Raw genomic sequence first — 13377 nt, 5'->3', positions numbered from 1 at the left:
AGTCCAACATTTATGATGTCATGATCTGATGATTTGAGATGAGAGGCTTGAGGCCACACAGGTTTAAAAAAAAAAAAAAAGGGGGGAAAAAATCCACTTAAGACATCAGAGTCATCTTTTCTTCCTCCATAGTAACACAACCATGACAACCAGTGTGAGTACCTGTGATGTTCATAGTACTCCTTACCCCTCCGGCTGCCTCACACGTCGCCAGCCTCCTTCAGTCGCAGCCTCCCTCACCTCTCTCCTCCACACACGCAGCCGTCGGTCCGCCTTTTAGTTAGTTGTCTGCTTGTGAATCGGCAGCATCCTCTGCACCTGGGACGTTACTGCCAGTCTCCACAAAGGAAGCGGCGTCGCTGACACTGTGAGTTTTACAGATGTGTCAATGATTGACTTCATTTAAAAAAACAAAACCTTAATATGACTCTAACTTTTACAGTTTGTTAAAAGTTGGTGATTTATTGTGCAGGAAACATTGTGAATATGCAATATGTGGTTAGTTTAGCAGAGGTGATCCTTGTTTTTGTTTTTTTAATTTTGATAGTAATGTTTCCTCTCATGTAACCCTCTATTTCAAGTACTTCATTGCTTCTTTATTGAAAACTGATCATATCCATCCATGCTGAGGTTCCTGCATGTGTTATTTTGTGGTTATGATCAAACATTCACCTGTAGCAACAGCATTATACAAAGATACTACCATTTTCTAACTAATTCTTTTACCAGTGTATCATCAAGGAATTAGCGCTGGCTACTGGCTCTTCAGTTTTACCATCAGAGCTCTGAAGCAGAATCTAATAGAGAAATAGAGGAGAGGGAGGTCAACATGGGCTCCAGCTCCTCCTCATATGCCCCCAAAACCATTTACCTGGACGTGGACGGGAAGGTGCAAAAGGTGAGTCCTAATCCAAAAATTATTTACTTTTTTTGTTTGTGTTACATTTTGGCCCCTGGTGACATTTTTTAATTTGTTCTCAGCATCTACAGTTTTTTTTTTTTTTTGATAAATATAACATGAGGTGTATTAAGTGGCCAGATTGTCCAAAGATTTGGAAATATCAAACCTATCAACCTTTTTCACGTGGCGTTTCTTTCTCAGGAGACTCAGACAGTTGGAAATTTAGAGTTACAAGTTAGGCTGCGTGTCGACTGTTAGGGGGAAACCAGAGTACACAAGCAGAACATGCAAACTTAAGTGACATTTAAAAAAAAATATGCAAGAAAAATACAAACAACAGAAGCTTTGAATTATTGTTTGGTGGAAAACAATTAAAAAAAATGATATAATAATGAACACCTTAAGAGCCAGTTAACTATAATCAAAATACTATCTCCAATTTTAAGTATTCATAAGGGATTCGATTTGGGCATACTTACAAATGCATCATTCTATTTATGTTTTTAAGACATCTGAGGCAGCTGTTTCCAGTGGTCTTGCTTCGCTTGAAGAGGAGCTAAAATGGTCGATGCAGATCGGGTTTCTGTACAGGTGTTACTCACAAAGCCAAACACCTGCTGCTTACAACTCACACTGCAGTATTCATTTCTGCTGCCTGGGATACACAAGTCAAAAAGTTCATCTGGATCAAGTCATCGGTCCACATCAAATTCTCCATGATCAGGAATAAAATAGGGAGAATAAAAAACTAAAGCGAACACAGACCTCTTTCATTTAGGAAACAGTTTCAGGCTGAAGTTTCACATGTCTAAAATCCAAAGACTGAGAAACAGATACCCAAAACACTTGTTGGTCTAGAGTGCCTCAAGTAGAGAGCTGGTGATGACACATGTCTGTTGAAGAGCCCCGAGCCCACTTCCTGAGCCTGATTGTTTGTCTGCCACACCTGCTCTGTTCAAGATCACAGTGGTTTGGCTCGGTGGATCTACACCCACACTTCGCCATCTATCCTCTGGACAGATTTCCAGTCCTTCGCACATTTACTGCGCAGCGGCTCGTAAACCATAGGCTGATTTGTTTATGCATGACAGGCGTGGATATCTTTACTAGCTCCATGAAATCCTGCACTCCAGCTGTCATTTTCTTTCACGTTTCTCACACAGTGGTCTGCCTGACCTCGAGTCGTTGGACCAGAAAAAGATCTGACCCTCACTTTATGTTCCCGTGTGACTTGGTTATCTGAAAAACACATGAAACTGGAAACTGTGCAGCCCGGTCAGAACACTGGAGCCTTCTATTAGGCTGAGCAGCTGTTTAGGCGCAGGTGTGTCTTTGCAAATAACAGATTTCAAGACGTGAAAATGTGCTTTAAATGTGTATATTCTATGTATTGGTTGAACTGAATCAAACAGGATCTCTCAAAAAAGTGACATGACGTAACCAATACTCCCACTGTGTGTCTCTTGTGTACAATGCCAGCCTTTACAACCCAGACGCCAGTCTGAGTTCTATGTTGATTCCACAGGTGGTGTTCAGCCGACACTGCAGTCCATGCGACATCAAGGAGCTCCTGTGTTCCTCGTCCAACATCCCCAGGTCTGACTCGTTTGTTAGCTCATTTGTTCATTATGAGTTTTCATTAACACTCATAATATTGAACAGAAAAAAACTGTTTGCAATCCAACAACTTTTATTTCAAGAAAATACATAATTGGTTATAAAGAGTTGAGCAGTCTCTGATTCCGTCTTCTCGTCGTCTCACTGCAGGAACACAGCCATCATGATGGTGGATCCAGAAGGCGCCTTAGTGTCCATTGATCCCACCATGCCCACCAACTCTCCAAAGTAATGCAATTGAAGCATCGTGACTATTATTAAATTATTTCATGTTTTCTTTCTTGCTCTGCCTTTTTTTTTTTTTTTTTTTTTTTGATTGAGTACCCATTAGGAAATTAGTTCCCTGCAATCCTTCAGTATTTTTATAATTATGGTAGTCAGCCATAACTTTACAGCCATGGATGGATAATGCCGATGATCTCATTTTCGTGGCAGCTGTTAGTGAATGGGAAATCATTCAAGAGAAGAATTTAGTCAAATTCAACAAGAGCCTGTTTGGTGATTGCTGGAGGACTGAGGGAGGGCAGGGAGTTTATAGTCTGCTGTGGTCAGTTTCTATCAAAAGTGGAGCGGGAAAGGAAAACTGTGAACTGGTGACATGTTCACGAGGAGGCTAGTCTGTGTGATCTGGTCCAGCTGCAAACGTTTATGCTGATTTTGTTAAAAAGGGACCAGACACAGTTTGGTTCTGAGATCCGAATGAGAGACTTGAATAATAGCATCCTGATGTTATGATTTTGTGTACATCTGTATGATTTTTTCTTGGTGATATGTGGGATAAGATTGTTCTGCAAACTTTAAATGACGTTGTAAAAGAGCATTCAAAGTGTAACAATTAATCTGACTTTCTCTCAGCTCCTTGTACAAAGTTGTGCCTTTATCTACCGGTCAGCTTGGAGGTAAACTTTTCACTCAGTGTCACATACATTTGTTTATTTGATGTGTCTAACCGTTTCACTGCTGTTCTCACTGTATGAGTCTTATTATGTTTGCAGAAAAAGAGGACATGTTTCAGAATGTGTTGTCCCAGGTGGCTGACCAGTTCAGCAGGTAATACCTCTGTGTTATGACTGAACCTCTGCCCTCCACACATACCTCACACACATACCAGACATTCACACACATCTCACAAAAACCCCACAGTGCAACCCACAGAAGCAAGTTTTTTTTACTCTTAAAGGTCATTATAATGGTTGAAAACACTTGAAGTGTGCATGATTTAAATAATTTGCTTGTTTTTTGCAGAGCCTTTCGCATTAATGAGTTGAAAACCGAGGTCACCAACAGGCTCGCAATGCTGGAGAAGAGAGTGGAGTGTGAGTGGGACATTTTATGTAGCATATTTAAAGGAATACTCCGAAGATTTTTGAAACACGCCCTATCCCTGTCATTGACAAAATGAGACAAGCTCATAAATACCTTTTTTGTGTCTCTGCGTTCAGTGGCTGGTTCCCAGCTGTTAGCATCATAGTTAGCTTAGCTCAATTGCTTGAAGTCAACAGGGAAACAGAGCCGGACTGACGGAAGTGGACAAAATACTCCTTACAGTGGTCCAGGGGACGGCGTATTAGCACGTGAAGTAAATCCGAATGGTTATAAAACATTTTAAAAGACGTGTTTTCTTTTCAGTCCATTAAAATAACGTTTTGATACACACAGATCTGCACAAGCATAGTGCGCCGCGGAAGGATATACTGGAGCACAGCAGTAGAAGCCATAGACTCAGTCGCTGTGTGTCGGTATATCCTTTCGCGGTGCACTATGCTTGTGGAGATCTGTGTGTATCAAAACGCTATTTTAATGGATTGAAAAGATAACACGTCTTTTAAAATGTTTTATAACCATTCGGATTTACTTCACGTGCTAATATGTCATCCCCTGGACTACCGGAAGGAGTATTTTGTCCACTTTCGTGAGTCCAGCTCTGTTTCCCTATTGACTTCAAGCAATTGAGCTAAGCTAACTACGATGCCAACAGCTGGGAGAACGTCACTGGATGCAGAGACACAAAAAAGGTATTTATGAGCTTGTCTCACTTTGTCAATGATAGGGATAGGGCGTGGGTCAAAAATCTTTGGAGTATTCCTTTAACAGGATATATAAGAAAACATTGTTTTAATGCTTCATTGCTTTATATTTCAATAGAAATGCCTGGATCACACATGTCAGTTCAGGCAATGTCACATGTCTCATTTCAGTGGAGGGATTAAAAGTGGTGGAGATTGAGAAGTGCAAAAATGACCTGAAGAAACTGCGGGATGAGATGACTTCAAGAGGCGGTGGCAGGTGAATTACACAGTTTGACATGAAGCTGGAAAAGATTAAAATTTCAAATGAAAGTAAATGTAATTCCAAAAAAAAAAAAAAAAAACTCCTCCATCGTTTATTCCAGGGTAAATTGTCCGTGCAAATACAACTTCTCAGATGATGGGAAGAAGGTCACCCCTCGACGAGATGTCCCAAATTACCCAAAGGTATGCTGGCTGTGGCAAAGCTTTTCTTTGCTGTTTAACAGTGTCAACTTCAAAAGGTTTAAAGATGTACTAACTGCTCACGTCATCTATCTCACACACAGTACACACTCTCTCAGGAGACTGTGGAGGCCCTGAAGAAGCCAACGTTTGACGTGTGGCACTGGGAACACAACGAGGTCTGTTGATTTCATCCATTCATTTGATGATTTCCACTCAATTTATTTCTGATGTTTCTTTTTTCTCATTTTGATTCCAGATGCTGAGCTGTCTGGAATACATGTACCACGACCTGGGACTGGTGAAGGAATTCAACATGAACCCCATCACACTTAAACGATGGCTGGTAAAGTTCAAGCAGTGCAGCAGCACAGTACATGGACGCTGCGATGCTAGAAATTCCTGCAGCTTCAAGTTAAAAGGCAGATCTGTTTGTGAGAGGAAAATAAGAGCCCTGATCCATTTTCCAAATTACACTGCATGTCAACTGGTACAGCAATAGCTTTTCTGTGGATTTAGGTTACTGCAAGCAACACAATGAATGACCAATTATCTCTGTTTTAGCTGGCGATTCAGGAGAACTACCGTAACAACCCTTTCCACAACTTCCGCCACTGCTTCTGTGTCAGTCAGATGATGTATGGCATGATTCACCTCTGCAACCTACAGGTATGGTACATGTTTAAGCCGGAATTAAGCCAGTTTTCTTTTCAGCATTTCGGAACATATTTTTACATTTTTTTCTAATTCAAGATAAAATTATTCCACTAAATTACCTGCCTGAAAATGGTTTATTGTTTTCATTTTCATCTTTCATTTCCATGTCCAGGAAAAGATGACTCTCACCGACATGGGAATTTTAATGACAGCCGCGGTGTGCCATGACCTGGACCACCCCGGCTACAACAACACGTAAGACTCCCTATTCTGTCTGCAGGGGCGTTGACAGATAGAGCACTGCTGATGCTCATTGACCCTCTTTATGTTTTGACACCCTCTGCACCACACTGTTGTCGGTGAACTGTGAAACTAGTTCAGCATGGACAGAGTTCAGGTATGAAAACACGCACATTCTGATTATCGCGTTGTTTTCGGTTTCAGGTTTCAGACAGGCGAGAATTTCTCTTATCTGGGAGGGTTTCTGAGCATTTTCTATCCGTTCATCTCGAAATCATCCATTGAGCAGTGTTATTTATTTTTCAGGTACCAAATCAATGCTCGCACGGAGCTGGCGGTACGCTACAACGACATCTCCCCGCTGGAAAACCACCACTGCGCCGTGGCCTTCCAGATCCTCTCTCTTCCAGAGTGCAACATCTTTGCAAATGTGGATCCCGAAGCTTTTAAACAAATACGACAAGTGAGATGTGCACATAAACTCACACCAGTGTATTCTTAACAAGCATGCATGGCATCATTTTATGATTTCAGAGTCAACAAATGTACAAGAGTCTTCCTCCTATACTTCCAGGCAATCATCACGCTCATCCTGGCCACTGACATGGCCCGACATGGGGAGATACTAGACTCCTTCAAGCAAAAAGTGGATAACTTTGACTTCACCAATGAAGAGCATGTAACCTGTGTACGTACACGAGACACTCTTCGACATCATGGAGAAACTTTACACGCATTGTTTTCAACTGTATTCAACAGATGTGACATTTAAACAAGCTTGTATTGTCCGTTCCACAAAGGCAAATAGAACCGTATTATTGTGATTAGAACCATTTGCTGCAAGACCTGCAACAATGAATGGGTTTCTTTGTTCTCAGTACCGTTGTGCTGTATGTTTCTACTTGTATTTGTGCTTTTAGCTGAAGATGGTTCTGATCAAGTGCTGTGATATTTCCAACGAGGTGAGGCCGACCGAGGTCGCTGAGCCGTGGGTGGACTGTCTACTGGAGGAGTACTTCATGCAGGTGACTGCAACCAAAGTGTTCACGTCTAACAATACATCTACGACCTCAGCTTGAAGGAAGAGCGAGTGCCTTGGAATAAAAGACCACATTTCCACACGTTTGGCTTCCAGAGTGACAGGGAGAAGTCCGAGGGTCTCCCGGTGGCTCCTTTCATGGACAGAGATAAAGTCACCAAACCCACAGCTCAGATTGGCTTCATCAAGTTTGTCCTCATCCCAATGTTTGAGACTGTCATGAAGGTAGAGCTACAACTTTACAGATAGAAGTAATCCATTCGCTGTTATTCACACCTGCGCTGTGTTTTTTTCCCAGCTTTTTCCACAGATCGAAGAAATTATGGTTCAGCCTTTGAGGGACTCTCGTGATCACTATGAAGAGCTGAAGCAGATCGATGATGCTATGACAGAGGTAGAACTCTATCTATCTATCTATCTATCTATTACAGCAATATACTGTACAGATAAGTGGGCTCATCACTGTTACAACCTTCATATGTCACTAAAACTGCATCAAAGTGCAGCCCTGTTTTCCAGGAATTGACTCTGAATGGTTAACACAGGCATCGTATGGCATTAATTTATACATTCAGCATTGGCAAAAATAGTCACGACAGAAATCAGTATGGATCATAATCAAAAGACTGATTCAACTGTAATACGGAGGAGCGTAGTTTATAGATTAAACAGTGTAAAAATAGCAAGTTTAGCTTTGTATTGATTTACCGCCACCAACTAAAAGTCAATCAGTTTTTTGAACCTAACAAAAACTATTATGTAAATGCACCTGAAATTAAAATCTCGGAAAAAACAGATGAATAAGCTGTCAGAATAAGTAGCCGCTTCACACTAATGCTGATTCCCCTGAGGCAACAAGTAAACACGCCAACAAGTTACACATCCCAGCCAAGAAAGAAGCCTGTATATCCCCGTAAAACCAGCAGCTGACACATTTACAATTATGTTTTGCTAATTCCCTGCCAGAAACCAAATAGGCATATTTCCCTTCATTAAAAAAAGTTCACTTTAAAAGTTGTAGCCTTAATTATTACAACGGCAAAAATAAACAAGCAACAGTGTTTGACAGAAATAAATCTGAATATTTTTGTTACAATTCCATAAATATATTAAGAATTAAAGGAATACTCCGAAGATTTTGGACCCACGCCCTTTCCCTATCATTGACAAAGTGAGACAAGCTCATAAATACCATTTTTGTGTCTATGCGTCCAGTGGCTGGTTCCCGGCTGTTAGCATCGTAGTTAGCTTAGCTCAATTGCTGGAGGTGAAGAGGAGACAGAGCCGGACTGAGCTTGTCTCACTTTGTCAATGATAGGGATAGAGCATGGATCCAAAATCCTCGGAGTATTCCTTTAAAAAGTGAGCGCTACATATTAAGACCTTGTTGGATGCAGTGTGTGCTGCTGCTTGCACACACACACACACACACACACACACACATGCAGCTGTTAGACTTGGCTGTGTTGACATACCAGATTAAAGACAAATTCAGACCAAAACATGTGACGTTGCCTGCATGAGGAGAAATAAGGTGAACCAGAGAACATGTGGAGGAATGAGGTGAGGAGGAAATGCCAGAAATCTGTCATCTGCTACATGGACACGCACTCGTCAAACCGCTTGCTAACATAAAGGTGTGTCTTTTGTTCAATGAGGCACAGAAGAAAAAAAGTGAAAATATGTCATTAGGCGGGAAGAAGAAGTAAGCTCTGCAGTGAGTGAGTGCAGTGGTGTCTGTGTAAGTAAAAGCAACCGGCTGCCCTTGGTTGTGCTTGAGTGCTTAGTGTTAGTGTCACGAGTGCCTTCTGTCTCTGCATCTCTCTGGGCTCTCCACGATCGCCCTCCTCTCCACTGACCTCTGTCCACAAAGCACAGCCCTGTAAGAATGAGCAGCTCTCTCACCACTTTGCTTACACCTTGGCAGGAAGTTTATAACATTTCACCGACGAGGAAGAAAACCAAACATTTCCTGGGCCTGTTTTAGCCACTTTCAGCTAAATCTGGTTTGACCTGAGAGTTCTACTGTAAACCCATACAGAGAAGATCCAAATATAGTTTTTATATCCTAATGCCTTAATTTGATAGTAAGGTACAAAGCAGACAAGTCACATCAATAATCTTTTCTGCACCACCACCAGTGGTTTACCAGACTTAATTACAATGACTGTGAAGAATATGAAAACAAAAGTCCAAGAAAATCGGTTTTAATTCAATATTGAAAAACTCACATTTTTGTTTCCTCATTTTAGGATTCAAGGCTGCATGACATTTTTATTTTATTTTGTATCTATCAATGTTTCTGTCTGCACCACAGTGTGTTCTTTTTCTTTAATAGTTTAAAAGCATTGACATATTGTGCTCAATTGGCATTTTTTTTTGTCTCTAAAGTGCAACACAAATTAAAGTTTTGATCGAAATAGCATCACCATGCGTAGCTTTTTACGTTTTTAAAGGTTAAATTGCTGTTTTGACAATAAAGGTTGGAAACCCCTGGAATGGAGGAATTTCTTCCTCTTTTCCCTGCATCACCCTTTCTGCTCATTCTTTTTTATTGCCACGGTTGATAAAATTGATCCACCTGTGCTTGTGATCAATCAATCAATCAATCACAGTGGACAGAACACAGAAAATAAACATAATTTCAATACTAAATTAAACCAAAGGGAAAACAAGTCATATGTAAGAAGTAAATGTTGCACAAGTAATTTCAAACTCTTATCAAATGTTACACTGACTTGTCCTTTTTGGTTAAATGCTGGACTTTGGATTGTGTCAATAGCGTGTTCATTTCTGCTGATGATAAATTGCATTTTGGTTTGTGTAGGTTAGACGCTTTTATTTATAGTCTGTTCACTTCCTAGTATGAGCAGTAGGAAGGCGTGTTAAGAGAAGTGAACCTGCAGGGCTCACACAGAGGGAATGAATGCATTAGATAGACGTGGTTTAAGCAGTTTATCCTTAGCTGTTCAGTCATGGTTTGATACAAAACTATATCAGTCCAATCACTGATGCACGATCACAATTACAGATCTAAAAAGCAGGTGAAAACCAGATTGAACATGATGCCATGAAAAGAAAAGGAAAAAAAAAACACAACAAGGCCAGAACAATTACTAACACAGTGCACAAGACATAAGACTCACAAGACCACGAGACTGAGGACAGCGCACACACACACACACACACACACACACACACACACACACACACACACACACACACACACACAAACACAAACACAAACACAAACACACACACACACACACACCACACACACACACACACACACACACACACACACACAATGCAGGGAGTGGGGAGAAAATGAAGCGCAGCTGACAACACTCAAGGACAATCGGGATGAGATTTGTAGAGGGAGGAGCCACAATACACCAGAAACTCAAGCAGATATGTAGGAGACTAGTATGATCTGGATCCACCCATCCATCCATCCATTTTCTACCGCTTATCCGTGGCCGGGTCGCGGGGGCAGCAGTCTCAGCAGGGATGCCCAGACTTCCCTGTCCCCAGACACTTCCTCCAGCTCCTCTGGGAGGATCCCAAGGCGTTCCCAGGCCAGCCGAGACATAGTCTCTCCAGCGTGTCCTGGGTCTTCCCCGGGGTCTCCTCCCAGTGGGACATGCCCGGAACACTTCCCCAGGGAGGCGTCCAGGAGGCATCCTACCCAGATGCCCGAGCCACCTCAGCTGGCCCCTCTCGATGTGGAGGAGTAGCGGCTCTACTCTGAGCTCCTCCCTGGTGACTGAGCTCCTCACCCTATCTCTAAGGGAGCGCCCAGCCACCCTACAGAGGAAACTCATTTCGGCCGCTTGTATCCAGGATCTTGTCCTTTCAGTCATGACCCAAAGCTCATGACCATAGGTGAGGGTGGGAACGTAGATTGACCGGTAAATCGAGAGCTTCGCCTTTCAGCTCAGCTCCCTCTTCACCACAACGGACTGATACAACGACCGCATCACTGCAGCCGCTGCACCGATCCGCCTGTCAATCTCACGCTCCATCCGTCCCCCACTCGTGAACAAGACCCCAAGATACTTAAACTCCTCTACTTGGGCCAGAGTCTCTCCACCGACCTGGAGAGGACAGACCACCTTCCTCCGGTCGAGGACCATGGCCTCAGATTTGGAGGTGCTGATCCTCATCCCTGTTGCTTCACACTCGGCTGCTAACCGCCCCAGTGCATGCTGTAGGTCTGGGTTCAATGAAGCCAATAGGACAACATCATCTGCAAAAAGCAGAGATGAAATCCTGGATATTAAAAAATTATAATAATATTGACATGACTTCAAAACACACATGGTGATGTCATGGGTTCAAATACCAGCCTTTTTGTGTGGAGTTTGCATGTTCACCCTGTGCACGGTGAATGTATGGAACAGTCCAAAAGATGAATTGGTGACTGTAAATTGTCCCTTGGTGTGAATGTGAGTGTGTATGTGTATGTGTGTTTACCTTGTGATGGACTAGCGACCTGTCCAGGGTGCATCCTGCTCCCACCCATAGTGAGCTGAGATTGACTCGGCACAACACAACCCTGCACAGGATAAATAATCCTGAAATAATCCACGGCAAGACAAAATACAGAACTGAACATCAGAAGAGAAAATCTCATTAGATGTGTTGTTGTAGGCTACGATATAATGACTTCCTCCCAGCTGCAATTTTTAAAGTGAAAGTTTTAACCTATCGATGATTTTATATACCCTAAAGATCCACATAACAAAACATTTTAATATGAACTAAATTATAAAAACTAAATTACTGAGATATTTCTCTAACACTGCTGGAAATTTGGAATCTTTGCTGTTTAGCTTATATTGTAATGAAAAATTACGGAAGAGGAGAACTGCCCATCAGAAGAGAGCCTGAATCGACCCCTTCCCTCTCAGCAAATGGTTTCTTGTTTAAAGGCCTATTCATGGCACATGATGCAAGTTCTCCAGTTTTTCTTCTCTGTATGGGCCGACATGTGGCATCTCTCAGGAGGAATAGATCTTCTCCAAAGATAAAGTAAAGAAAGAGAAAGGTGCACTGTATAAAATGAAAGTAATTCCACTGGTGTGCAATAGGTGGCTGTAGTGGTTCACAATACAGTTTGTCTGCAGTCCAACTCTTTGAAATTCCCGTTTATGTTTTAGTTTGTCATTTCACAAAACTGCATCTGCTGCTGTTTTCACTACTCAATGTGTATTTCTCCTATTGGACTGAGGACAGACCACATGCTGGAGTTACAAGACTGGACCAGCTGGGGCTCAGTCCAGTTGCTGAAATCAGTACCAACATCTGCAGCACGACAAACAGACATCAGTGGAATTACTTCATGACTGTTTTTCTATATTGGAAAATTGAAATATAATCAAAAGTTAAAATAAAAAACAACTAAGACACTGTACCTTTAAAGTTCTATGACAGATATACTGCAAACATGATGACAAAAGGTAAAAAAAAAAAAAAAAAAAAGTTTAATTCTATGCTGAATAAATACTTCGACTGTTATAGTGCGATGCTTTGTCAAAATGCAGCTCTGCCATATCTGACATGATGGAAACAAACTGGTGAAGTTGTTGCTCATTTGTTTCCCTCTTCAACTTTTTTTGGTTTTTTACAGTGACACAATGCAATATCATTTTGTTGTGACCTGATGCTGAACACTGTAATTCAATTCATGTTTACTTTATCCACAGATCTATGAAAAAAAAAAAAAAAAAACGTCACCAGATTCTGAGTGAGGTTTGACTCTCCACACACGGATGTCAGTCCTCACTCACAGTCTGTTGCAGCCAGCTGAGCTGCCAGCGGCTTCCTGATTAGTTGTAGTTTGAGTTTCTGACCTCAGAGACCAGCTGTTTGCCTGAACCCAGCTCTCTCTCTGTTTTTATTTCTTCCTTTCAGGGATCTTTTGTGATCAAATTCAGGAAAGACTTTGACAAACACGAGTGAACCTGCAGTGAAGACGTGAAGATGACAGACGGAGCAGGAGGGCAAGAAATGAAAGGCTGCTTGGCTACATACTGAACTAAACTTAGACATCATGGTGGCATATCTTGACCTTTTGACCTTTGACTTAGACATTTGCACTGAATGTTACAGAAAGGGGCCTGCTGACTTCTCTGTGTATTTATGTTGATTATGCTGTTCTCTCGTTGTTTGTTTTTATAGTGCCTCTTGAGTTTAAAGGACCACTAAGCATGAAATGAAAGCTTTACTGATGATCGATCACCAAGCATTTTTCAGATTACAGATGGGTAATCTACAAAGTTTCAGGAAACCTTTCACCAAAGCAATATTTTTTTTTCTTTTACACATTTATTCATTAGATAAATAAAATGCATTAAAGTGGGATGTTTTTTTTTTCCTCACTGTAGCAATAAAGCTTTAAATGAGGTGGTGCATGATGAGTGTTTTCAAAAGAATAATACAGCTTCACG

The 13377-nt window shown here is 41.6% G+C and overlaps 1 protein-coding gene across 3 annotated transcripts; it reads left to right on the top strand.

The window, feature by feature from the left end:
- Positions 1–761: 761 nt before the first annotated feature.
- pde9ac (phosphodiesterase 9ac) lies at positions 762–13066 on the top strand. 3 transcript variants are annotated; one of them, XM_030108387.1, is made up of 19 exons: positions 762–898; positions 2427–2497; positions 2669–2746; positions 3374–3417; positions 3514–3568; positions 3764–3834; positions 4717–4804; positions 4911–4992; positions 5094–5168; positions 5249–5335; positions 5554–5658; positions 5819–5901; positions 6193–6349; positions 6461–6574; positions 6807–6911; positions 7022–7150; positions 7224–7319; positions 8590–8666; positions 12842–12906. In XM_030108387.1, the coding sequence occupies exons 1-18, from the start codon at positions 830–832 to the stop codon at positions 8632–8634; spliced, it is 1554 nt and encodes a 517-aa protein (XP_029964247.1). In that variant the 5' UTR covers positions 762–829; the 3' UTR covers positions 8635–8666; positions 12842–12906. The 3 variants fall into 3 exon arrangements, with proteins under 3 accessions (XP_029964247.1, XP_029964245.1, XP_029964246.1); XM_030108385.1 differs by having other exon boundaries at positions 8584–8666; XM_030108386.1 differs by lacking the exon at positions 8590–8666 and having other exon boundaries at positions 12842–13066.
- The last annotated feature ends 311 nt before the right edge of the window (positions 13067–13377 follow it).

This window comes from Salarias fasciatus, chromosome 14 (assembly GCF_902148845.1).
Source record: "Salarias fasciatus chromosome 14, fSalaFa1.1, whole genome shotgun sequence".
Classification (NCBI taxonomy): Eukaryota; Metazoa; Chordata; class Actinopteri; order Blenniiformes; family Blenniidae; genus Salarias; species Salarias fasciatus.
The sequence above is the reverse complement of the archived record's forward strand: the minus strand, read 5'-3'. Positions and strand labels throughout refer to the sequence as shown.